Source organism: Pogonomyrmex barbatus, unplaced genomic scaffold (genome assembly GCF_055798465.1).
Source record: "Pogonomyrmex barbatus isolate J1 unplaced genomic scaffold, ASM5579846v1 scaffold24, whole genome shotgun sequence".
Lineage (NCBI taxonomy): Eukaryota > Metazoa > Arthropoda > Insecta > Hymenoptera > Formicidae > Pogonomyrmex > Pogonomyrmex barbatus.
In genome coordinates, this window is record NW_028297121.1 from 789,531 (window position 1) to 815,186 (window position 25,656).

Below are 25,656 nucleotides of genomic sequence, written 5' to 3' on the forward strand. Positions count from 1 at the left end.
AGATTTAACAAAAAAACCTCATATCAGTAAATGCAATAATAAATAACAATAGTGCTGTATTATTTACAAAGACTAGTTTAAAAATAATAAAAGACAATGACATAGTTGTTCCACAGGAAATGATTTTACTAGAAAGTAAGAAATCTGACAATGGTTTATTTATAATGAACCTGGGTTCAGCAGAACAGGCTTCATTGACTGAAAGAGGTGAGTTAAGTCTAGAGTGGCACAGGAAACTGGGTCACTTGAATTTTAATAGCATTAAGAAACTGATTAATATGTGTCATGGTGTCCCAAATGTTGTTTCAAATGTTGATGAGAATATGATATATCCTGTTCATATTTATATTAAGCAAACCAGGTTACCGTCTCAAACAGAAAAAAAAAGATCCTTCAGGTGTTTATAGCTATATTCTTATGTGTGTGTGGACCGGTCGAGATAGAGACCTATGATGAAAAAAGCTATTTCTTGATAATAATTGATGATTTTTCACATTTTTGTGTTATGTTTCTCATAACCTATAAAAATGAAATATCCCAATGCTTATAAAACTATGTAAACATGTAGCAAAAAACCAGGTTGGTATAAAAGGTAAGTGTAATAAGATGTGACAATGATGGAGAGTATTGTGGAAAAGACTTGCAGACTTGGTATGAAAACAAAGTTCTTATGAAAGCATAGTTTTCGAATACATAGTACCCTATACTCCCCAATTGAATGATACTGTTGAGCGCATGAACCAGTCACTGCAAGAGAAAGCAAGATCACTTCTTTTTGATTCTAACCTGCCCAAAGAAATATGGGGCAAAGCAATTTTGACAGCAGTATATATCTTGAATAGAAGTTCAACAATAACAATAAAAAGTACACCAATAGAAATGTGATCAAATGAAAAATTAGATTTAACAAGATTGCAAATTTTTGGATGCAAGATATACGCCAAAATCTTGATACCAGAAGAAATTTGACAGCAGAACCGGAGAAGGCATGTTTGTAGGATATGCAAGGAATGCATGTCGAATATGGGATCCTGTGAAAAGACAAATATTTCTGTCAAGAGATGTTGTGTTTGATAAATCACTAATTCAAACATGTAAACAGCTGCTGGAGGAAAAAAAACAGAAAATGATGAAGTAAGAATTCAAGACAGTGAAATAGAATCAAAAGAAGAAGAAAAAGAAACTGAATTAAATCAAGAAAGAAATATGATGCAAGAAATAAGAAATGACAGAGAAGAAATAGAAAATCATGAAATAAGACATGAAGAATAAGAAAACAGAGAACAAATAAACAGAGAGCAAAATATCTACAATTTAAGACCAAAGAGAAATATAAGATCACATCTCAGATATGAAGATTATGACATGCAAAAAGAAATAAATGAAGTCATGCTGACATATACTGAAGTACAAAGAAAAATGGAAGGAAGCCATACAAGAAGAAAAAGATTCACTGATGAAGAACAATACATAGGAATTAGTCGATGAGGAAAGAGCCACAGGAAAAGAAGTTCTGACAAATAAATGGATTTTTAAGGTGAAAGATGATAGAAGATATAAAACTAGATTAGTGGTGAGAGGTTGTCAACAGAAAGAAGGAAACATAAACTACAAAGACACATTCAGTCCAATAGTTGACGGAACATCATTAAAAATCCTGTTCGCTGTTGCAACACAATACAACATAAAAATCAAGACATTTGATATCAAAACAGCATTTTTTGATATCAAAACAGCATTTTCATGAAAATACCAGAATGGTATGAAGATAAAAATAATGTTTTTCTCTGTTGAAGAAATCCTTATATGGATTAAAACAAGCAATGAAACAAAAGAATGACAATATTTTTGAACAATGAAAAACTGATTCAGTTAGAAAAGGATCAGTGTATATTTAAAGACAACAACAACAGCTTATTTTTGACAATCTATGTCGATGATGGCATTATGATTGCAAGAAGTATTCAACAGATGGATAACCTGTTCAAGAAAATGACAAAAGAGTTTGTGACTGTGGTTGACAAACCAACATCATACCTGGGAATAGAAATTACCAAAACAAGTAATGGTTTATTTCTGTCCCAACCAAGATATGCCAAGCAAGTTCTAGAAAAACTCAACATGAGTGACAGTAAAAAAGTGAAAACTCCACTGATGTCTGTGAATAAAAAAAAGGAGAACAAGATAGAAAAACAAGAAAAATCAATATTCCCATACTGAGAAGTAGTCAGAAGTCTATTGTATATTTCATATAAAATCAGACCAGATCTTGCATTCAGCATTAATTATGAAAACAGAGAGATGCAATGTCCCACAGAGGAAGATGTGTTGGATTTAAATAGAATTATGAAATACTTACAAGGAACCAAAAATTATGGTATACGTTATCAGAGAGCAAATATGGGAGAGAATATTGAATTACATGGATACTATGATTCAGACTATGCCGGTGAGCCATTGAATAGGAAGAGTATCACTGGATATGTAATAATGTTCGGTGATGCCCCTATCTCTTGGCGTTCACACAAGTAAGAGGTTGTTGCATTGTCCAGTACTGAGGCAGAGTTTATAGTTGCAGCTGAATGTTGTCAGGAAATAAAACATGTGAAAAGCCTGATAGAAGAATTATTTAATGTGAAGATAAATATAACACTCAATATTAACAATCAATGTATAATTAAAATAATACAATCTAAACAGATGAGTAAGAGAGATCTAGATATATTGAAGTAAGATACAGGTTTCAGCAAAAAGAATGAGAAAGGTTTTTATTTAAACTGTAATATTGCCGAACTGATAAACAAATTGCAGATATTTTTACAAAATCTCTGTTGTTCGTAAAATTTAAAAGATGCAAGAGTGCAATTATGAAATGTATGTAAATGAATCTTCAAGTGAAATGTATAAAAATTCAAAATTAAATTGAGTGCCAAAAATTAATGTAAGCTACACAATTTTATAGACTGAATATAAAATATTGTGTTAAGACAAATTTCTTTTGTTCTTTTATTCATAGATTTAATTTGTCAAAAATGTTAACATTAAGGGCAGATATTAAGATGATAATATTAACATTTCTATATGCATAAATTGGCACTTCCCATTTGTAGTGATTTTTTTGTTCTTAAAAATAAATGTTTTCCATTTCAATATGATGATATTGGCTGTAAAACTGTGTTCTCATTTAATTTCAATCAACATAAAAGTAAAAATATTAACACTTGTATCAACACTGTGTCATACTGTGTTAGCTGTATCTCTTGATGGAAGGCATTTAATATAGGTCAAGGTCAAAGTCATTGGAGAGTGATGATTCTCTGAATTAAATAATTACCTTGATTTAGGTAGACTTACGAATTTATTTAATCAATCTTTGATTTGAAAAATAAATTGCAGGAATAAAACCGAACGATGAAGATAGTGATGATATTTCCGCTCATAGAATATGTAAACAACAAATACAATTTCCAACAAAGACAATTTTCTTATACAACATGAATACAATTATTGAATAAGTGGACTTGAATAAGTGGAATAAGTTGAACAAATTGAACAAATTATTAATTTAAGATATCAAGAATTTGATCAATTGCCATCACGATTCGCTAATTTCATATTTAATGGCTCATGAAAAAGATATCGGTTAATCTCGTCGCTAAGTGGTTGGTGCGTACTCACATGAGATACTACTGTGCTCTCTTATTTTCAAACTTGTTTTTATTTAACTACTTTAAAGCATTGTATATTGTATAATTATTTATCATTATTTATCATTATAAATTTATATGAAAATATAAATTAGCTTTTATTAAAAAAATCTGATATAATAAAAAAGCAATATATAGATGCTATTCTAAAATTTATAGTAATTACAAGGCATATCTAAGCAAAACATAGTATCGAATACAATGTACATATTGATCGTCTTATTTTCCACATTTTACATCGTAGTATAGGTATTAATTACTATAAAGAACCAAACACCTATCGATAAATAATTTATACGCTATTGATTTTACCTTCTCTTTACATTATTGCTTTCTATTTTTCTGTTTTATTCTATTTCTTTGGTATTCTATTTAGCGTATAACAATTAACAAGAAAGAAAGTGTACACTAAGAATTGATAAAACGATATGGCAATCATTCACTTGAAGTTTCAACAAATGTTGAATATTCTTCGAATACTCGGGACCTTCACCAATACATGGCCACCGTATCCAAAATTTGGAAGAAAAGAACTAATTCTTCGTAATCTTTATTATTATATAGCTATTTTTATATTGATGGCAGTGTGGATACCCATGATGATTAGTACATGTAAAAATCGAAATAATGTTGGTGTATTAATGAAAAATATGTCTCACATAGCAGCATTAACAGAAGCTATACTTAATTCAATTTTATGTACGATTAAAAGAAAACAATTGCAGGTATATTTACTACAGGATTGGGAAAATTACTTTTTAAGAGTAACTGTTGCCCGTTATCAAATCAGAAAAGTAACTGGTTACCGTTATTAATGACTAATTCTAAATAATTATTCGTTATCGTTATTTAAAAATGATTAATTACTTTCTCCATTACTTTTTTCCCAGCAAGCAAAATGTTAGCAATTTGTTGATAAATTGGCAACAAATTCGATCAGATATTGATTACAAATCCATAGCCGTCTGTGTCCGCATTAGGCTCCGCATTTTGTCGACAAAGCCTGCTGACGTGCTATATCAGCAGATTGATGGCAGAAACTGAGCAGAATCTGCTCGCGTAGGTAGTTTGATGACAGATTGATGGCAGATTAGCGACAAATCCTAGCAGGACTTGTTCGGTTTCTGCCTTCAATCTACTGGCATAGCATGTCAGCAGATTTTGATTATAATTTTGATGACAATTTGCCGACATCATTAGATATTACAAACTCTGCGTATAATTTGTTACCTTTCTGATATCAAACACTGGCAGCAGGTCTTGCTCAAAATTGATTTCTGCAGGCTTTGCTATCAGGGTTAATAATAAAACCAAATTAAATTAAATAAAAAATAAATTGTTCTCATATGCTTTGCTAAACTATCAGTGTAAAAACAATAACTTTTTATTTTTTAAAAACAAACACTTTTTATCTTAAATTCGCAAGACTACAAAAAAATTTAAGAGGATTTTAAAATTCTAAAGATCCAAATACAAAAGTGTAATTTTTATTAAATTTATAAACACAGCAAATTTACACTCCTTTATCCTCAATTCTCTGTTTACAAATTTTTAAAACGCAATATTTAAAATATATCTTTGTGATTAGTTTATGATAAATTATTTTTTATAAGCAATTATTAAAACGCAAAAGCAGATTATGAATATCGATTGAAGATTGAATATATAAAAATTATATATAAATATTCAAAATATAAAAAGTAACTATTAAATTCATTACCGTAAAAAATATACATAACTACGTTACCGTTATAGTTACTAAAAAAAAAATAATGCGTTACTTGTAACGGCATTACTTTCCAATTCTGATTTATTGTTAAGAATATTATTTATTTCTCTCAATCCTTGATAATATTAGAATGAAAATATTTTTCAGCAGAATTTTAGAAAAAGGGACTTTTTCGAATGACCTTGATATATGTTATGAAAATCATAACTACGAAAAATAATGAAAGATTTTTAATTATTACTTATTATTAAAAAATTATTAAAAGATACAAAATTAAGAATAAGAAGACATTAAATGCAATAATTTCCTTAAGTTTGAATTATTATTTATATATTTACATTATCCGTCTACTTATTCATTTTTTTCTTTAAAATCACATTTACACTTTGTTAATCTATTTTAATCTTCGGATAGGGAACTTCATATACCTTTTGAACCAAAAATGAATTTCGATTTTATATTTCAAAATAAATTTTTAAAAATAAAGTCACGAAAATTAATACAAATGAGAAAGATTTTTCGTTTTATCTAATAAGAATAGTTTATTGCTAAAACTATCGTCCGTGTATGTGCGTGCGTGCGTGCGTGCCTATGTGTGTGTATTTTCCATCTCTTGCCACCGATTTATGAAAACATAATATTGCAATTCTTTGCATTTAAGATTAAGATTAATCTTATTAAAAGAAAATCTTCAGTTGTGATAAATTAAATGTCTTACAAGGGAAGGTACACAATTGTCTCCCCTCAACCAGATTTTAAGGAGCTTCAAGTATGTTAAAATATAGACAAAAATAAGAGACAGATATTTTTTTTATCTGCGTTCTCGCACGTTAAAGGAGTGAAACCATTCCTTGAAAAAAATCGGTTTTTTCTTTCAGAGTAAATATCGTCCAAACCGTTAAAGATATGAAAAAAGATTTTAAATAAAAGTTTCACGGCTAAAAGTGTACTTTACAATAAAGTATTCGAATTTTGTACAAATGTTATATTTTCGGGTACACCTCCCTACCACTCCTAATTTTTAAAAATTTTTAAATTTTTATAAAGACAAAAAGTTAAGTGCATTTTATGCTGAACGGTATATAATAGTCTATTTTTCGGAATCACATTTTTGGGAAATAAGCGAGAAATATCTCTATATACGCGCTCCATACGTATTTGTCTTATACCACGTTAGCTGCACGAGACAACGTTAAAGATGGATATAATGCAGCTCCTCAGTGCAACAATAATTATTAAAATAAGAGCTGTTTTATAATAATGTCGCGCTTCCGCGGCGGTCACTCGCACAATTCGCACTCACGTAATTCGTGAAAATAAATAGAGACCATTTATAAAGAGAGAACTTTAATAAACTCAATAACTATACAACTCGTTTTCAATCTTTAAGCTTCTCAAAACTGTCCCGCACGAATCTCCGTCAAATCTCAATCCATCAATCAATAATCATAAATAACGACATATTGGCAAGGAATGATCTTCTCAACATTACTCGGGGACCACCGCTCGATCACAACACTGCCTCCCTCCTCCACAAAATTGTCGTCCCGACAATTCCAGACTCTCTCGCAGAAAAGTCGGCTTCTTCTTCCATAATGAAGTTCTCAGGGAATCTGTCAGGGAATCGGTTTCCTGCTCTACTCCGAGCTGTTGCTGCAGGTTATCGAGCGTCGAACCAGTCCCAACTTCACTCCTCCCAGAAATTCCGTGCCGCTGCGAGGTTATTTTCCCTCTTCTGTCTTCTTTCTTGATATTTGTTTGTCTTGAACTTGTGCGCACTTCTCTCTTGAATCTTCGGACAAGGAGGGGGAAGCTTCCGGGACTCTTTCATCCTTACGGACACTCCAAGTTCTCGCCTCGGCATTCGCACTAAGTCCCTCGGAAAAACCACGATTCAAAAAAACCAAGGGCGGCAGACTTCTTAAAATTATAATTCAGCCAGATATTCGGACTTTGGAAAAGAAGATCTCCCGCCATAGACGCCATCAGCAAACTTAAACAAAAACGGAAACGAGAACGAGTATCTATTTCTTTCAAAATATTCTTAAATATTTACAAACTTATCATTTTCTCTTCTTCGGACGGAAAGAACAATCAACTCCCCACAAGCTCCGATGAAAACCGCGATTCAACCTAGAATATCTTCCGGAGAAACAGAATTTACATATTTAAACGATTTCCACCAAACAGACATGACCTTCCAGACATTTGCCAATGGCGTTGGAAGGTGTCGCCGTTGCAGTCCGACCTGCATCCATCGAGAGAATAGGACCATTATTTCTCTGAAGTACCGGTCGTGGAGATTCGAAAGAATACATGTATATATGTATATTGTAATATATGTATATATATATATATATATATATATGTATCATTGTATTGTTGACATGTTATTCTAAATATGTTATTTGCGATAGATATTATCACATGCTTTGGTAGTCGAAGGGATAAGATGCCTGCCCGGTAAGCAGGAGATCCAGGTTCGATTCCTGACTGAGGTAGTATTTTTTTCGCAAAATAATTACGAGTTTTTATGACTGGTCTGTGATCGGGCCCCGCCGTGACGCACACCCTCTCTTCTTATTTGGGAAGAAAACTTCGGAGATTATTTAACTCTCTATTTACTTGATTTCCCTCCTATTTAAAATCGAGATATCGAGCCAAATTTGAAAAACGTATGCGCATCCGTCCGACAAATCAAACCGTGTAAAAAAAGTCGTAAAAACATTTTCTTTCTCTCAATACTGCGCAAATGCAAATTAAGAGAAAAACAAAATTTATTTTATAAAAGCGGAATGAAATTAATTAGTTAACGACTAGCCTGGCATTTGGCGTAGCTCCTCCGAGTGCGATAAAAATTGAGCTTCACGTTGCTGCACTGTTCGTTCCTCCCGAAGAAGACGAAATTCTTCCTGTGTAGAGCGAAGAATGGCCTCCAAACTTGTCATCTCGTCCTCCGCCGGCGTGCAAATCCTCTTCGTCGCCACGCGAGTCACGTCGTCCTCCTTACGAAAGATCCTCGTGGCTCATCGTTCTCGATTGGTCTTTCGATACTTCTCGATGCGACATCCATTGTCCGCTATCCCGGACGAACTCCCAAAAATGTCGCGCTTCCGCGGCGATCACTCGTACAACTCGCACTCACGCAACTCACGAAAATAAATAGAGGCCATTTACAAAGAGAGAACTTTAATAAGTTCAATAACTATTATACAACTCGTTTTACAATCTTTAAGCGTCTCAAAACCATTCCGAATCTTCATCAAATCTCAATCCATTAATTAATAATCATAAACAACGGCACGTTGACAAGGAACGATCTTCTCAACATTACTCGGGAGCCAAAAGCGAGCGGATCACCACTCGGCCATAATAATAATAATAATAATAATAATAATAATAATAATAATAATAATAATAATAATAATAATAATGATAGCAGGTTTTGTTAAACGGTATTCAAATATTTTTAATGAGGTAAAAAAACGAAACATTTTGGACATTTAGAAACAAGTTACAAATAAAGAAATTATTATTTTTATAAAATATCATTCATTTAATTTTGATCGTAGAGCAGCTACTGCAATGTTATAAATATATTTTATCAATCAATATTTATATTTCGTGTCGCAGAATCCGCAATTATACTGACATGCAGATAATAAATTTGTTAACGCACGGTTTTATTTGCGTATGTGTAAGAAAATCGTTGCATAAGTCTTCTTAATGCGATGCTAAGCGAAAATGGATTTATAGATTTGCTGAGGCATAGTTTTATTTGCATACATTAGTTATGTGAACATAAATATAAAAGAGCGCAGAGCGTTACAACGAATTCAGTTTCATACTTGATATAAAACAGAGCAGATCGTTACGCTAAATTCAAAGTTTTATAAATGAATTCGTTCTGTGTTATTAACTGATACTGAGTAAATAATAATGAGGCTTAAAGGGATCCTAAAGCGAAGGACGAATTCCGATGACCGTCCGTTAATGCCATCTAAACGGAATTAAAGAAATGTCAGTAACGATCGACAATTTAAAAATCTATATTATCGACATGACTAATTCCGTTTACTCATATTAATTTTCACCTTATCATTTTACTAAGTAAATGAAAACACATGTATATATTGTATACATGTATTGTCAATGCAGTAGTTATTTTTCATGACGTTCGTTGTGTCGTATTCTTATAGGCCAGGATACGAAGGATACTACATGTATTTTTCTCAAAGAGAACACGTATATATTGCACATACGTAGTGAAGCGACTCTTTGCTGTAGAAAGACATGGAACTATTTGTACTATTGCTATTGACTAGTTATCTACGATATCTAGTACAAACATATATCTATAATTTTACTAGATTTTGCGAACATTGCATATTCTTCCACTACACACACACACACACACACACACACACACACACACACACACACACACACACACACACACACACACACACACACACACACACACACACACACACACACACACACCACACACACCACATCACCCCCCCCCACACACACACACCACACACACACACACATACACCCCCCCCCCCACACACACACACACACACACATCATTTTGATTCTGATATTTTTTATGTATGCACGATTGAAATAGTTAATAAAACGTGCATATAGACATTTGCGAAAAGAACTATACTTTATTGCATTATTACATACACAATTTATTACATAATTCATTCTCTTGTTTATTATCGCACATCAAATTTATTTCGGATAAATTTATTTCTCGAAATCAGCCGCTGCGAGGCATACACACGCAAGACGAGGCACGTACATGTGCACTCGGCGCTCGGCAATATTGAGTTGAAGAGAACAGAAATCATCCTACTTTCTCGCACTGATGCGCTGTGAGTAAAGAATAGGAATATCGTTGTACTCTCTCGCGCTCTCGACGCGTATGAGGAGAAAATAGAAATATTATCGTACTCTTTCGCGCTCCAGGCACCGTGCGGTCGTCGAGCGTCTTCGACGTTACCTGGTTACCGTTTGTTATTGTTGATATATAGTATGAATTAAAAAGAGTAAGTAGATATGAAAATAATGTATGAAAAAATTCAAAAATTGTCATATTTATTTGTTATACTCATAATGACCTATTATATAATTTTATAAGATTATAATAATTGAAGAGTCTAATAAATGAGTGAGAATAAGTACGAAATTATTTTCTTATTATAATCTTATTGTATTTATTCCAACTCTTAAAAATGGAAAATTTATTATATTTCAGATAATTAATTATAAATTCAACAAGTAACGCATATTTTTGCTTATATCAAATAAAAAGAAGAAAGAAAGAAGAAATAATATAATTTGATTATTTCATTTATCATTCAATGTCTTATCGAATTTATAGTAATTATTCAGAACTGTGAATTTCTTGAAGATTTTCGAAACATATATTATACATTTATATTGACAAGGGGAACACCAAGTGACTGGTCGGGGTATTTTGATGCGCTTTATTCAGACTGTTTCTGAGCGAAAAAAAAAACGATACGTGTCCAGCCGTTTTTGCCAATGGCCCATAGTTTCGGAGAAATTGATTTTAAAAAATAAGTTTAGTCGGCTGATATACGGGCCGGACGCTTTATATGTTTAATCATGGCTATTGAGCAAGAGCAGCGGTAGCACAGGCGGTAAGGCGTTGGCTTTGTACGACATAGATCGTATATTCAAATCCTGTCGCGTACATATTTTTTTTTATTAAAAATTAGTTCGTATTTGTAATTATTTATTATTTGTAATTATTTTGTTACTGTAGATGTTTAAAAAAATTATTTATTTAATTATATCTGTATCTTTTTTGTAAATAAAGTTTTTAGATATTGTAATAATTTGAAAAATTTCTATAAAGAAGTATTAATATCTTTATAAGTTTAATTTTAATTTAAAGTTATTAATTTTAATTATTTTTTTGATTGTAATAAAATTTCATAACTTTACAAATAAATAATTAAATACTCCTGTATGAAATAATTACTATTACCATCATTGTCATCATCGTTGTTATTCATATGAACGCATAAATAACAATGTAATAAAGACCTATAAGAAGAGTTATAATTTCTAATGAAATTGATGATTAGGAATAAATAAGTCACGTACGTGTAACCAAAAATCATTGTTTTGTTTAACGACTCGTCCAATCGTCGCGTGCCAAATCATAAAAAAAGATCTCGAAACGGTAAAAATCTCAACAAAAAGGAGCAAAATAATAAAAGAAATCCGCGCAAACAAGCGGCGCTTTGTCAATCATATCAGCACTCGCGCTATATCGATCAGGCACTGCAATTTCTTTGACATTTTTTTTTGTTATCACGGTCTTGGCTTTTTTTGGAATACGATTTAATTCGCGAATTGAGGAATAGTTTGTTCGATATTCTCCGTGTATCTTGACCAAGCATGCAACAAGATTTGGTGCAACAAACGGAACGCATTCCATCGCATCTCGATCGCATCCTTTATCAAGGAACTATAATCGCTTCAATTCACGTAAGTAGAGCAACTCACAATCAGGCCCTTAACACATATGAAAAAGTGTTTAAATAAAATCTATTAGCAGGATAGAAAACGTTAATAGAAATATTTATGGAAATCGCAAGTGGATTGCACAATACGATTATTGGTGTTAGAGAAAGCGAAACAATATGTTTGTCGATTTTAAAACAAGATATTAGAGACGGACTGAAAATTTGTGATCAAATTTTATACTTACAACTGGCTGAAAAAGTGGAAAGTTCCACTCCAAGTTTTCTGAAAGAGCAAGAATTATTGGAAAAAAAATTGCGGAATATGTGGTAGAAATAATTCGTGATTTTCATTTCGACGAAAAAGAAGAATTACTTTTGACGGATGAATGCATTCCACTAGAGGGTATTGACTAATTCTAATTCTAATATTTCATTTACCGGTTTATTATATAGACAATTAGTGAATTATTACCCAAAAGAATAATTTCTTATTTGATATTTATTTGTAATGTATTACAAATTATTATACAAACTATTAATTTTGATAAATGAATAGATTACAGTTATTTGTTAAAAAAAAGTTAAAATTAAAAATTAATTTCGTTTTTCAATAATTGATGAAATATATATTTTATATTAATTATATTAGTGATTCCACTACTGTATTATATTTGCGATTATTGAATATACGTACAAACATCTTGAGAATTATTTCACCAATTATGTAATTTTAATAAATTACAGTAATTGATATTTATAAAATAATTAAATTATTTTCTGTTCTTTTTTATTCACAATCTGAAGTGCACGAAATAAGTTCTTCGAGTTCTTCACAAAAATCATCGATTGTTATCATCCCTTCTAACGAGGAATCCGATAATTTGATATGATATGATATGAAATATTAGAAAAGTTAAAGAAAAATTATATATCAATTATTATACATACCAATCAGAAGATTAAAATATTAAATTTGATCAAAGAACATCTAAAATGGACCCTAAAATCAATTCACCGACATGGAGATACATGTCTGAAATGCATGAATGATTTAAATTTGTGGAAAGCTGAAATCGAAAAAGATGGAGGTATAATGGAAAAATTTGATATAATTAATAAGTGGACTTTTGACCATTTCTGCGAAGCAAGAGAGAAAAAACAACTCGTAACAACAAGGACATTACAACAATGGGCTTCAGCTGCAGCGGTGCAATATCGCTCTCAACATTTTAATTTTACTGCATCATAATCGTGGATAGATTTAAAAAAGAACGTAGCATTTGACAGCGTAAAGTCACACGTTATATTAAATCTGAAAATGGATGTTTTAACAATATTAAAGCAATGGATGTTTTAACAATATTAAAAGAAACTGAAAAATTCCAGAAGAAGATTGCAAAAATAATAACAAAATTTGATCATCGTTTTGTAATCAATACTGACCAAACCGGGTGCGAATACAGGTTTAATGTTCAGAAAACCTTGTTTGTGAAAGGAGAAAAATCAACGGAAATTTTTCTTGGAGATTTTAATAAGGTTACTCACAGTTATACCGCCCAGTATGCAATAACAGCTGCAGGAGAACAAAAGTTTTTCTCTGTATGCAGGAAGCACAAGGTAATTTTGGACCACGTGTTCACACTGCAGTGCAAACATTAATGAAAGTGTATGGAAATGTTTTTGTGACTGCCTCCAAATCGGGTAAATTGACGAAGAATTTATTCAATACCTTCGTGCATGAAATCATCAAACTTTACTGTAAAGATAATAATTCTTGGTTAATTTTGGATTCCTGGGGCGGGCAGACAGATACTGCTCATTTTAATATTGCTTTCACCGATGACGACGTAATTGCTCTACGATAGAAGTGATTCCTCCTCACTGCACTCCATATTGTCAACCATGCGATATTTATTTTTTTCGCTAAATAAAAAATTTTATTAAAAAAATTCAAAATTCCCAAGAAATTTTACAAGAACGTAAAGAACTGTCGACGCGAGAAGATGCCATCAAAATCCAATCGATAATTCATCATCAATTGTCATCTCCAATTTTCGCACCAATGATAAAATATGCCTGGTTTTCATCAAAATTAATCCATGAAAGAGAATATTTTCATAATGTTAATCAAATCTGCTTTCCTCAAGATATTAGAAAAAGTAATTGTGTCTGCAGCAAAATTTCATTTATTAGGTGTTCACGATGTAATAAATATTTATGTTTTTTTTGTTTCTACGATCTGTATCATCCCGCACAATGTTCGTCTACAAACATAACTTTTTCTTTTATTCATAATAAATCGATTAATATTAATCAAAATTAAAGAGACTATAAATGTATTGACACATACGTGACTTATTTATTGCTAATCATCAATTTTATCAGAAATTATAACGGTCTTTATTACATTCTTATTTACACATTCTTATTTATGCGTCCATATGAATAACAACGATGATAATAGTAATTATTTCATAGAGGAGTATTTAATTATTTATTTGTAAATTTATGAAATTTTATTACAATCAAAAAGTAATTAAAATTAATAACATTAAATTAAAATTAAACTTATAAAGATATTAATATTTCTCTAGAAATTTTTCAAATTATTACAATAACTATCTAAAAAATTTATTTACAAAAAATATAGATATAATTAAATAAATAATTTTTTTAAACATCTACAGTAATAAAATAATTACAAATACGAACTAATTTTTAATAAAAAAAAAATATATACGTGACAGGATTTGAACACATGATCTACGTCGTACAAAGCCAACGCCTTACCACCTGCGCTACTGCTACTCTTGTTCAATAGTGATGTGTTGTACCCCAGATGGGCTACAACGTTAATATTAGGGATAGTCAGGTTCGTTAAGCCTAAGGAGTTGGGACTTCGAGCAGGATCAAAAGTATGTAAGGATCTTCTTGAATTTACTAACACACACTTTCTTTATTTTAATTGATTTATTCTCACAAGTGCACAGATGCTTGATATATTAACGATTATATTTTATATGGTTAAACGTCGTCGGGTGACTCGGTGCGTATCGCGTTACTCTGGCGGCCGACGATCGAATATGTCACCTGAGATGCTGATAGTACGGCTCGCGGGAACTTCGCTACGAGATTCGGTAATATCTCGTGCGATTATTATAAGTCCGATTCCGGATGACACGTAATTTTCGACTCTCTCGACTCTGCCTTGTATGGTCGATTATATAGACTGGTCGATGCCCGATCAGCATTCTGATCGGTTGCGTCGATTGATCGCGTGATATCGATTGCTCAATATCACGCCTGGTTCGATCAGCAAATTGAGGAATTTGCTGATAGACTTTTCGCAATATTCTCGCGCGATGCATTTGTGTCGTCTTTCGAAAGACTTTTTCCGAATTTCATGCGGAACTAATTTTGTTGCCATGCGGACTACTTTTATTATTAGTTGTAGATCTGGCTACAACAGATGATTAAAGCGTCTCACCCGTATATCGGTCGACTAAACTTATTTTTTAAAAATCAATTTCTCCGAAACTATGGGCCATTGGCAAAAACGGCCGGACACGTATCGTTTTTTTTCGCTCAAGAACAATCTGAATAAAGCGCATCAAAATACTTCGACCAGTCACCTGGTGTTCCCCTTGTGAGAAAATAATTTCATACACATTCTTATTTATTACACAATTATAATTTTTATACATAAAATTATATACGATTATATATAACGATTTTTGTTTCTCTTCATGCGTTGTTAATGTCTGTTTATTCTTTTCAATTCATTTATACTACGTTAGCAATAATGACTGATAATCAAAAGACGCTAGACCATCGGTGCATACTGCGCGAAAGAGTACGATAATATTTCTATTTCCTTCTCATACGCGTCGCGAGCGCGAGAGATACAACGATATTCCTATTCTGTATTCACGGTGCTCAGGTGCGAGAGAGTAGGATGATATTTCTATTCTCTTCGGCCAACCAAATGTGCCGAGCGCTGACGCACATGTACATGCCTCGCTTGTGTGTGTATGTGTGTATGTGTATGTGTATGTGTGCGTGCGTGCGTGCGTGCGTGCGTGCGTGCGTGCGTGCGTGCGTGCGTGCGTGCGTGCGTGCGTGCGTGCATGCCTTGCATCGGTCCTATATTACAGCAGTCGATTTCGAGAAATAAATTTATCTGAAATAAATTTGATGTGCGACAGTAAAAAAGAGAATAAATTATGTAATAAATTGTGTGTGTAATAATACAATAAAGTATAGTCCTTTTCGCAAATATGTCTGTTGTTTTGTTAACTATTTCAATCATGTATACGATAAAAATATCAGAATCGAAACGATGACCAACGAAGTTCTACGTTGGTAGAACTTCGTAGTGCAATGTATGAGACTTTCTGTGCGAAAAGCTGGAGTTTGATCCTCAGCCATTTTCCGTTAGGAGATATGCCATTTGCTCATATCTTCTTCTTTTTATCTTTCTTACAACATAAAATATACGACTAATGTCTGACAAATTTAATTAGAATAAAAACTTTTTAATAACATTTCATTTGCAAAATAAAAACGTTATGGCGCTGTATATTTGTGAATTTTTATCATAGTACGGGTGTATTTTTAAAAATATGAACAATTTATATATCATTGGATATTACAAATATATAATGTAATATATTTGTACATTATTTATGTATATAAATATTATAAATATATTTTATATATTTGTAATGTCCAATGATATATAAATTGTTCGTATTTTTAAAGATATATCCACACCATGATAAAAATTCACAAATATACAGCGTCATAACGTTTTTATTTTGCAAATAAAATGTTATTAAAAATTTTTTATTCTAATTAAATTTTTCAGACATCAGTCGTATATTTTATATTGTAAGAAAGATAAAAAAAAGGAGGTATGAGCGGATAGCATAATCTCCTAACGGAGAGTAACTGAGGATCCAACCCGAGCTTTTCGCACGACAAGTCTCATACGTTGCTACTCTACCAATACAGAACTTCGTCGATTACCGTTTCGATTCTGATATTTCTATTGTATACATGATTGAAATAGTTAACAAAACGTACGACAGATATATTTGCGAAAATTTCTTTTCTAAGTTACAATTTGTACATTTGTTTTATACGTTATGCAAGGCAGAAATACGTCGATGTCTTATTTCGACGAATATAAAAGCTTTGCATGTACAAAATGATATAGTTCCACACTTCAGATTACTTTAAAGAACAATACTGACTTGTAAAATTACAATCCAAAACCTAACAAAAAAGATCTAAGCATCAACAGTAAGCGTATAATTATTTCTCACTTCGACGGAATAAGAATGAAGGATTCTGATTGGTCCATTCTTTCATGCCTTACACGTTATGCAAGGGAGAAACACGATGTCTTATTTCGACGAATATAAAAGTTTTGCAGCTTTGTATGTACAAAATGATACAGTTCCGCACTTCGAATTAGTTTAAAGAACAATACTGAGTTTGTAAAATTACAATCAAAAGCTTAACAAAAAAGATCTAAACATCAGTATGCGTATAATTATTTCTCATTTTGACGACACCCGTCTTTCTTTTCGTGTCACTCATCCTTGTCTTTCATCAGAATCAGATTGCAACGCCGTGATTTTATGGTAGATGACTGCTCTACTTATCATTTTATATCTGCGCCAAGCATATATATACGCGTAAAATCATACACAATCTGTTCAAGTCTCAAACTTTTTTTCTAACCTTTCAATCATAAATCCAAAAATATAATATTGTTTATTCATCTAGTCCGAAGTGCGGAACGTACTTATTTTGTATATATGAGAAAGATGGACGATGTCGTCAAAATGAGAAATAATTATACTGTTGATGCTTAGATCTTTTTTGTTAGGCTTTTGATTGTAATTTTACAAGCTCAGTATTGTTCTTTAAACTAATCCGAAGTGCAGAATTGTATCATTTTGTATATACAAAGCTGCAAAACTTTTATATTCGTCGAAATAAGACATCTTGTTTCTCTCTTGCATAACGTGTAAGGCATGATAGAATGGACCAATCAGAGTCTTTCATTCTCATTCCGTCGAAGTGAGAAATGATTATACGCATATTGTTGATGCATAGATCTTTTTTGTTAGGCTTCAGATTGTAATTTTACAAGCTCAGTATTGTTCTTTAAAGTAATTCTTCAAAGTGCGGAACTATATCATTTTGTCCATACGAGACTGTAAAACTTGTTGAGCTGTAGAATTTTTGTATTAAGGAAACGAAGATCTGATGTAACAGTTGTACGAGCTAAAATTACGTGAATTTTTTAATTTTTTTCTTATTTACTTGTTAAATCGATTGTCCCGCATATTCTTTTTGTGCGTATGTTAATTGCCTAAAAGGATTTTGCAATCTGTCAAGCCAATAAGAAGTTCTTTGGTGCATTGTAATATGTCGGTAATTCCCGTCACTTTAGGATCCCTTAATAAATATTTACTTTTAAAAGTTTTGATTGCAGTTAATACTTTCATACATTTTTAGTTTTATAGATTTTGGAAAAATAATCAATTATTATAAAGATATATCAAATTCATTACAAATTAGATATATAAATAATTACTTTCTTATTTTTATTTCTATCCAAAAAATTCATTAAACAAGGAAGATGAATAATCTTATATAATATCATGTATTAATATATCTGAAGGTTCTTAAAAGATATTATTAAAAATAAGAACTTATCTATTAAGAAATTCTATTTAAATAAACTAATTAATTAAATTAACTAATAATTATAAATTTCAACTTAAAAAATCGTGAAAAAGCGAATGGCGTCATATGAACGTCAATCGAACTGCGTTGTATCACTATCATATTACTAACGAACGACTATCAATTATTATTAAACTGCTATCAACGTCAATCAATGATTACGTGAAAAAGCGGACAGCGTCATATTGAACGTGCGATTGAACGATCGAACTGCGTTGTATCACTATCATATTATTATCGAACAACTATCAACGATTATTTAAACTATCAACGTCAATCAAACTATTATCAACCACTTTGAAATGATGTCAATCGAACTGCGTTGTACTACTATTACTATCGAACGACTATCAACCATTGTTAAATTACTATCAATCAAATTATTACCAACTACTCTCGACGTTGAGCGGGTATGGGTCTATCGGGGCCTGCCGCTACCCTGCATGTTCGCTCTTTTATATATATACTTACCACACCTGAATCACAGGTGGGGTCTCTCCTTCTTCTTCCCATCTTACTGTTGTATGCTCTCCCCCTTCCCTGTTACAATTCTTTTACGCGGTCTCTCTTCTTCGAAGATCTTTTTTTAATTTTATTGTTTGAATAACATTATTGTTATATAATATTGTCAATCTGCGGGAGGAGGTAAGAATTCGCCTTCAATAAATACAAAAATATATGATTCAGGAAGATTATTTTGGATTATAATCATCCGATTTTTATTATTTGATAATAATATTGATAATAATATTGATAATATCAAATTAGTGTTATAATAATAATAATAATAATAATAATAATATCATAGGGAATAGTGGAGAAGGGAATGATTGAGAAGAGAAATAGTAATTAATAAATTAATATATTTCTTCAGTATTTATTTTTATATTTTATTAAAAAATTTTAAATTCGAAGAATGATATTTTTTAATATACATATTTTATTTCTCATTTAGTGCACAATATTATTTATAGCGTAAGATATTAATTTGCAATCTATAGGTGAATTTTTATCATAAATCTTGCGCAAAACTTGCACCGCATCGCATTTATCCGTAATACAATTTTGACATAAAAAGTTTACAAATTGTTTAAATTTTTCATTTATGCGATGTATATTTTGACATAACCAGATATGCATGCTCGATGCAATGATCCAATTCAAATAAAAATAGTACGTTGATGGCTTCATGTATAGCAAGTTCGCAATGTTTTACAATACTATTTTTATACATTTTAACGAGTTCTATAACCAAATCGTGAATTGTTAATGATGAAATCGCAGTCGATTGTACGAGTTGCTCGATATCCGCGCGTCTTTCAATGAACATCTTCGTGTCGGTTCACAATCTTGTTTTAAGACTAAACCGTTGTCTTTAAACGGAAGCTGTAGACCCGTAAGTCTCGATTCACAATAAGTATTTAATCTTTAAATCGTAAGAAATTGACCAATCATAATCGATTATTCTTTTCATATTCGATTATAATTGGTCAATTTCTTAGTGTCGGTCCACAATAGATGATTTAAGCTTTAAGAAGTAAGAAATTGACCAATTGTAATCGAATATGAAAAGAATACTCGACTATGATTAGTCAATTTCTTACGGCTTAAAGATTAAATACTTATTGTGGACCGACACTTACTTCTTGAAGCTTAAATCATCTATTGTGGGCCGACACTAAACAGTAATCGTTAAATAACTCTTTAAAGATGGTAATCCACAATGCAAGATGTAAAGCGTAAGATGTAATGTATATCAGCCAATCAGAAAAAAATAATGGAATTGCGCTGTAGCAAAGACGCGTTTGTTTATACATGGCGAGATGGATATGCGTAATACTTTTCTGTTAACAACATTAACAACATTGTTTTGTTTGTGGAATGTGCACTTGTTGCAAATATATGTAATAAAACAAAAAAGAAAATATCAAAATCGACGGTGGTGGGTGCGTCCATGTAATCGACGCCGCTATATCGAGGGCTCTTTTACAGTAGTGTTCTTGAAATATAAATATACAGACTACGAAAAGTTTTTCAACCTGACAAGACTGACAGTCGATTTATTTGACGAATTACTAGAAATAGTTGGTCCACATCTACAAAAGGCCAGTTACAGAGAATTTTTATCCCCGGAATTTCGGCTAGTATTCATATTTGGTAAGTTAGATTCCATAATTATTAGTTAATTTTATTAAAATATATTTCTATAGTTATAGAAAAATCTTCTATAAATGGTTGTCTATTTCAGCTATCTAGCCTCAGGAAACAGCTTGCCTTCTTTGGCTAATTATTGGCAAATTGGAAAGTCTACTGCCTACGACATTGTGCAGGAAACTTGTCGCGTTATTTCTAATACTATAGGTGCAACCTATCTCTTGCCCTCAAATTAGCAAGAATACAGAGAAATTGCTGATAAGTCGGAGCAACTGCGTCGGAGCCCTTGATGGCAAACATATAAGAATTAAATGTCCAGCAAATACTGGATCTCAATTTTTCAACTATAAACAGTATTTTAGTATAGTGCTAATGGCAACTTGTGATGCAAATTACTGCTTTACATCAATCCATATTGGAGATTATGATGAGTTGATTTGTATGAGTAGTGATATAAATACAATATTATATATTTCATATCATCATTTTATAAGATCGCTTTCTGATAGCAGTGTGTTCAGTGCTACAGAATTTGATCAAGCTGTGGAAAATGATACACTGAATATACCACCGCCCCTTTGCCCGGCACAAATATTATGATGCCTTATTTTTTTGTAGGGGATGAGATATTCCCTTTACGTCACAATTTGATGCGCCCATACTCTAAACGAAATCCATTGACTGAGACCCAGCGTATTTTTAATTACAGACATTCTCGAGCTCGACGAGTAATAGAAAATGCTTTTGGAATTTTATCAACAAGGTATAGTAAAGGAAATTAAAAAATTATAGTAAAAGAAAGGTATAGTAAAGGAAATAAAATATGACATTAATCTTATCCGGAAAGTATCATTGTCAACATTTGTGTTTATATTCCACGTGGCGTGTTTTTCGGACTTCATTAGCCCAACAGAATCTATTGAAAATATTGCATATGCAACAGTAAGCTTACATAACTTTATAAAGAAGAAAGAACATCAACAAGCATTTAAGAAATATTGCCCTCCTGCGTATGTTAATCAAGAGGATGATAATAGAATTATGATTCCAGGAGAATGGAGGAGAGATGCTGCAGCACCTAATATTCAAAACTTGCACAGAATAGATGCAAATCGTGCAGCTGTTGCAGCTGTTAATTTAAGAAATACACTTGCTGATTATCTTATCAACCACGAAGAAGGTCAAGTTCCTTGGCAAAGAATGATTGTTTTCCGTGGCTATAATATTAATGTTCCTTAAACATGTACATATTTCAGTGTAACATATAATGTAGTTCTAAGCATGCAGTTTTAATTACTATAATAATAACATATTTGGCTCATGTATAATAAACCTCAACTCATAAACATAATTTTTTTATTGCATCTTACAATTATAACATATTTAATTATAATAAACATATGTATCTATTTGTATATCACATGTATAATAAATCTTAACTTAAAAAAATAATTTTTTATTACACATTTTGTGAGTAAAATAAAAAAATATATTTAGTTATAACAACTGTAACAAACATAAATATTTATTTTTGCATCATATCAAACCTTAACTAAAAAAAAACTAATTTTTTATGTGTTATGAATAAAATGTATTTACATTGATAAAAAAATATATTTATTCATGCGAAAGTTTTAATATCTTATTATATTAATAAATATTAGCTGCGTTTAGCCAAATGCAGTGTTTATTTAAAAAAAAAATTTTTTAAGACATTAAAATTAAATATGTAAAATAAAATATAAATTAAAATTAAAATTAAAATTAAAATAAAGAAAACATCAAATAAACGAAGGCAAATAACAAACGTAAAGACAAATTAATGTTGTACTAAATCAGCTTGTATAGCTTGATAACTTTTGATTACATTCAATGTAGCAATTAAACAATCTACTTGTTTCATCACTGGTACTTGATCAAATGTAACTAAAATACTCTCAGCATAAGGATTCGACTTATATTTGTGTTCATTTATTTTATTAGGAACAGATTCAGAAATGGATTTGTGCACAACTGTTGCAAGATTGGTTAAGGTTGAGGTTGATTGTGTTAGAAGGTTTTCTACATCATTTTTTTGTTTTTTTTTTTGCAAAAATATCTAAATCAGGAACGACTTTCTTCTTTTTTAAAAGAACAGATTTAGTTTCAGGCTTTATTTCAATAGTTGTTGAATCATAATTATCAGAACAAGCAGTACTCTCATTTGTCGAGCTAGTATTATCGTCAACAACAATATCTACACTATCATTTTGTACAAAATCAATGTTGCATACTTTGCTGCTTATAGATGGCTGTGGTGATGTAGGGAAAGAAACCTCTCAATGACGTAGATAACGTAGATGATATAGAAAAATATACGTTTCTCATAGAACTACGACTTCTGTAATAAATACATATGTTTATTGATCAACAAATTTTTTTTAGAAAATACTCACCTTCGGTGACTAATATGTGGAATTAGAAATGACATAGCTCCCATAAGATACCATTCCACTTTTTTAGCATTAGTGCCTCCACTTGATCCACTGGTTGATTTTACTTTCATTTCTTTTAATTTTTTCCCAATTTTTTCTATTCTCTATTTCTTCGACTATATGAATAACAAAGAGGTTAGAATAAATAAATTGTAAATTACACATTTTAGCACATACATAAACAGCAATAACCTGATGACATTCCACACTGTACTTTTATCATATTCCAGGTATCCTTTACTTCGTGGTTTTTATAATCCGGATGTTTTTTGTTATACAATATCAGGTTCTCTTTCACTAAAGAGATTAGAATTTCATCTTGAATTTCCTTCTTCATGCTTTCTTTTGTTATTATCACGTTTGAGTTTTCCATTATTATTACGCTTATTTATTAACTAATTCAGTTAACAAGATCATAGCCATCGGAAATTATCCACGAGGAATGCTAAATGCATCTCATTCAAACGATGCCTTGACATAACAATCTTCCTTTTTGCTGATTGGATAGGAATGATACGTCGACCGGAAGATTTATGCTTTAGGCCGTAAGAATTTTGCGCAATTCGCTTACGTCTTTAGGTTAAAAACTGCGCGGGAACAACTTAAAAAGGAATTAGTGTCGGTTCACAATAAATATTTAATCTTTAAGCCGTAAGAAATTGACTAATCATAGTCGAGTATTCTTTTCATATTCGATTATAATTGATCAATTTCTTACTTCTTAAAGCTTAAATCACCTATTGTGGACCGACACTTACGTCACTTAACGCTTACGGCCTACGGCTTATGGCCTCTTAAAGCAAGATTGTGGACCGATACTTCCATGTTGCATGAGACAATATTATCTGATTGCTTTGATTATTGTCAAGAATCAATTCCACATAAGACTTTGGTTTCACATTGATTCCAATATCCAAATATTTATATGCTGTGGATGTCAATGCGAATCTTCTCCCCAAAATAAGACCTGTATAACGGGGCGATGAATTTTGAGAAGACGTACTATAAGAAAAAAGATTACATATACATGAACTGTAAAAAAATTGTCTTGAGATTGTTTTATGGAGAATGAAACTTATTTTGATTGTGTTTCATCTTATTGAATTGGAACGTAATATTTTATATTCTCATACATTTTTCTTGAAATTTTGTAGTAATAGACCTATTCGTTTTTTTCATAAAGCGAATAATATACGACTAATATAACATGTTAGAACTGAGCGAATGCTGTAGTAACATTGTCTAAAGTTCTTTATATATTATATTCCGCCACTATTTTTTTTGTGAAAACAATGTGCTATCGATATCAATTCCAATGTTATTTTCTTCAAAACATAGAAATTTATTTATCTTAATGGATATACTAGTTTTTAGTGTAGAATACCATTAAATCTATGAATCACATAAGACGGTATGCAATTATCTGGTAAAAATTTGATAATCTGTTAAAATTCGCTAAATGTAAAAAGTTTTTTCGGGAAGATGCTCTACCGATATTTGTTCCAATGTTATCTTTCAAAACATGGAATCTACTTATTTTTACAACAGCTGAGATAAGACCTACATTATCAAATACACGTTTTCAAACCTTGAATGATGTAGTACCTTGAATGATGTAGTTCTCATAGTAGTATATAAAATGAGAAGACTGAGATACACCATGTCAGTGAAGTTGGAAGTTTCGAGTGATACATAAAAATATACATTGACCCTTATGGAAAGTGGAACTAGAAGATATAGTGCAGCAAGAGGAAATGAAATTGAAGAAGATTTTGGTCACTGGGTTCTTACGGATGATTCGTGTTATGAAAGTGATATGACAGATGAAGAGACTGAAAAAATATATCGAGACTTAAAGTAAGCTGAAGTTAATGCTCTGAATGCTCTGAATCTGATTCGAAAAAAATGTGTGCAATATATTTTTATTACATTAAAGAAGTCTTCATTAATAAAAAGTATTGCTCACAGTGCGTCGTATAAATTAGTGAAATATTTCCAAGTCTTTGCGCCGTTCGAAAGCATGTAACTTATCAATATGCATTCATATGAATGATAAATATTGTTCGGAATGCCGACACCCATTGTTTCAAATAATACCATGTAATATCCTCGATAGCAGAACCTGCAGAAACAGATTTTGAACAAAGCCTGCTACCAATATTTGATGACAAAAAAGTACCAAATTGCACAGAGTCTGTAATATCTGACGTTGGAAGCAAACTGTCCTGAAAAATAGGACAAAGTCTGCTAATATGCTGTACCAACAGATTGGCAGCAAAAATCGAGCAGAGCCTGTCGCATATTTAAACACAATA

General features: G+C 31.4%; 1 protein-coding gene, 2 long non-coding RNA genes and 1 pseudogene across 4 annotated transcripts; 2 read left to right on the plus strand and 2 right to left on the minus strand.

Moving 5' to 3' along the window:
• Positions 1–8,550: 8,550 nt before the first annotated feature.
• LOC148936301 (uncharacterized) lies at positions 8,551–16,721 on the plus strand (annotated as a pseudogene).
• A 3,091-nt stretch (positions 16,722–19,812) lies between these two features.
• Positions 19,813–24,429, minus strand: LOC148936302 (uncharacterized; the record flags this gene model as incomplete). Its single annotated transcript, XM_089078577.1, has 2 exons — positions 19,813–20,056; positions 24,161–24,429. Coding segments are annotated over 2 exons (513 nt in total), but the record flags the coding sequence as incomplete, so codon positions are not given.
• LOC105422236 (uncharacterized) lies at positions 20,324–22,319 on the plus strand. The gene is made up of 4 exons (XR_016139654.1): positions 20,324–20,870; positions 20,962–21,306; positions 21,486–21,630; positions 21,919–22,319. It is a non-coding gene; the product is annotated as an uncharacterized LOC105422236 (long non-coding RNA).
• LOC148936303 (uncharacterized) lies at positions 23,006–24,108 on the minus strand. 2 transcript variants are annotated; one of them, XR_016139656.1, is made up of 3 exons: positions 23,519–24,108; positions 23,303–23,457; positions 23,006–23,247 (listed from the first exon to the last, which is right to left on the minus strand). It is a non-coding gene; the product is annotated as an uncharacterized LOC148936303 (long non-coding RNA). The 2 variants fall into 2 exon arrangements; XR_016139655.1 differs by having other exon boundaries at positions 23,534–24,104.
• Positions 24,430–25,656: the final 1,227 nt, after the last annotated feature.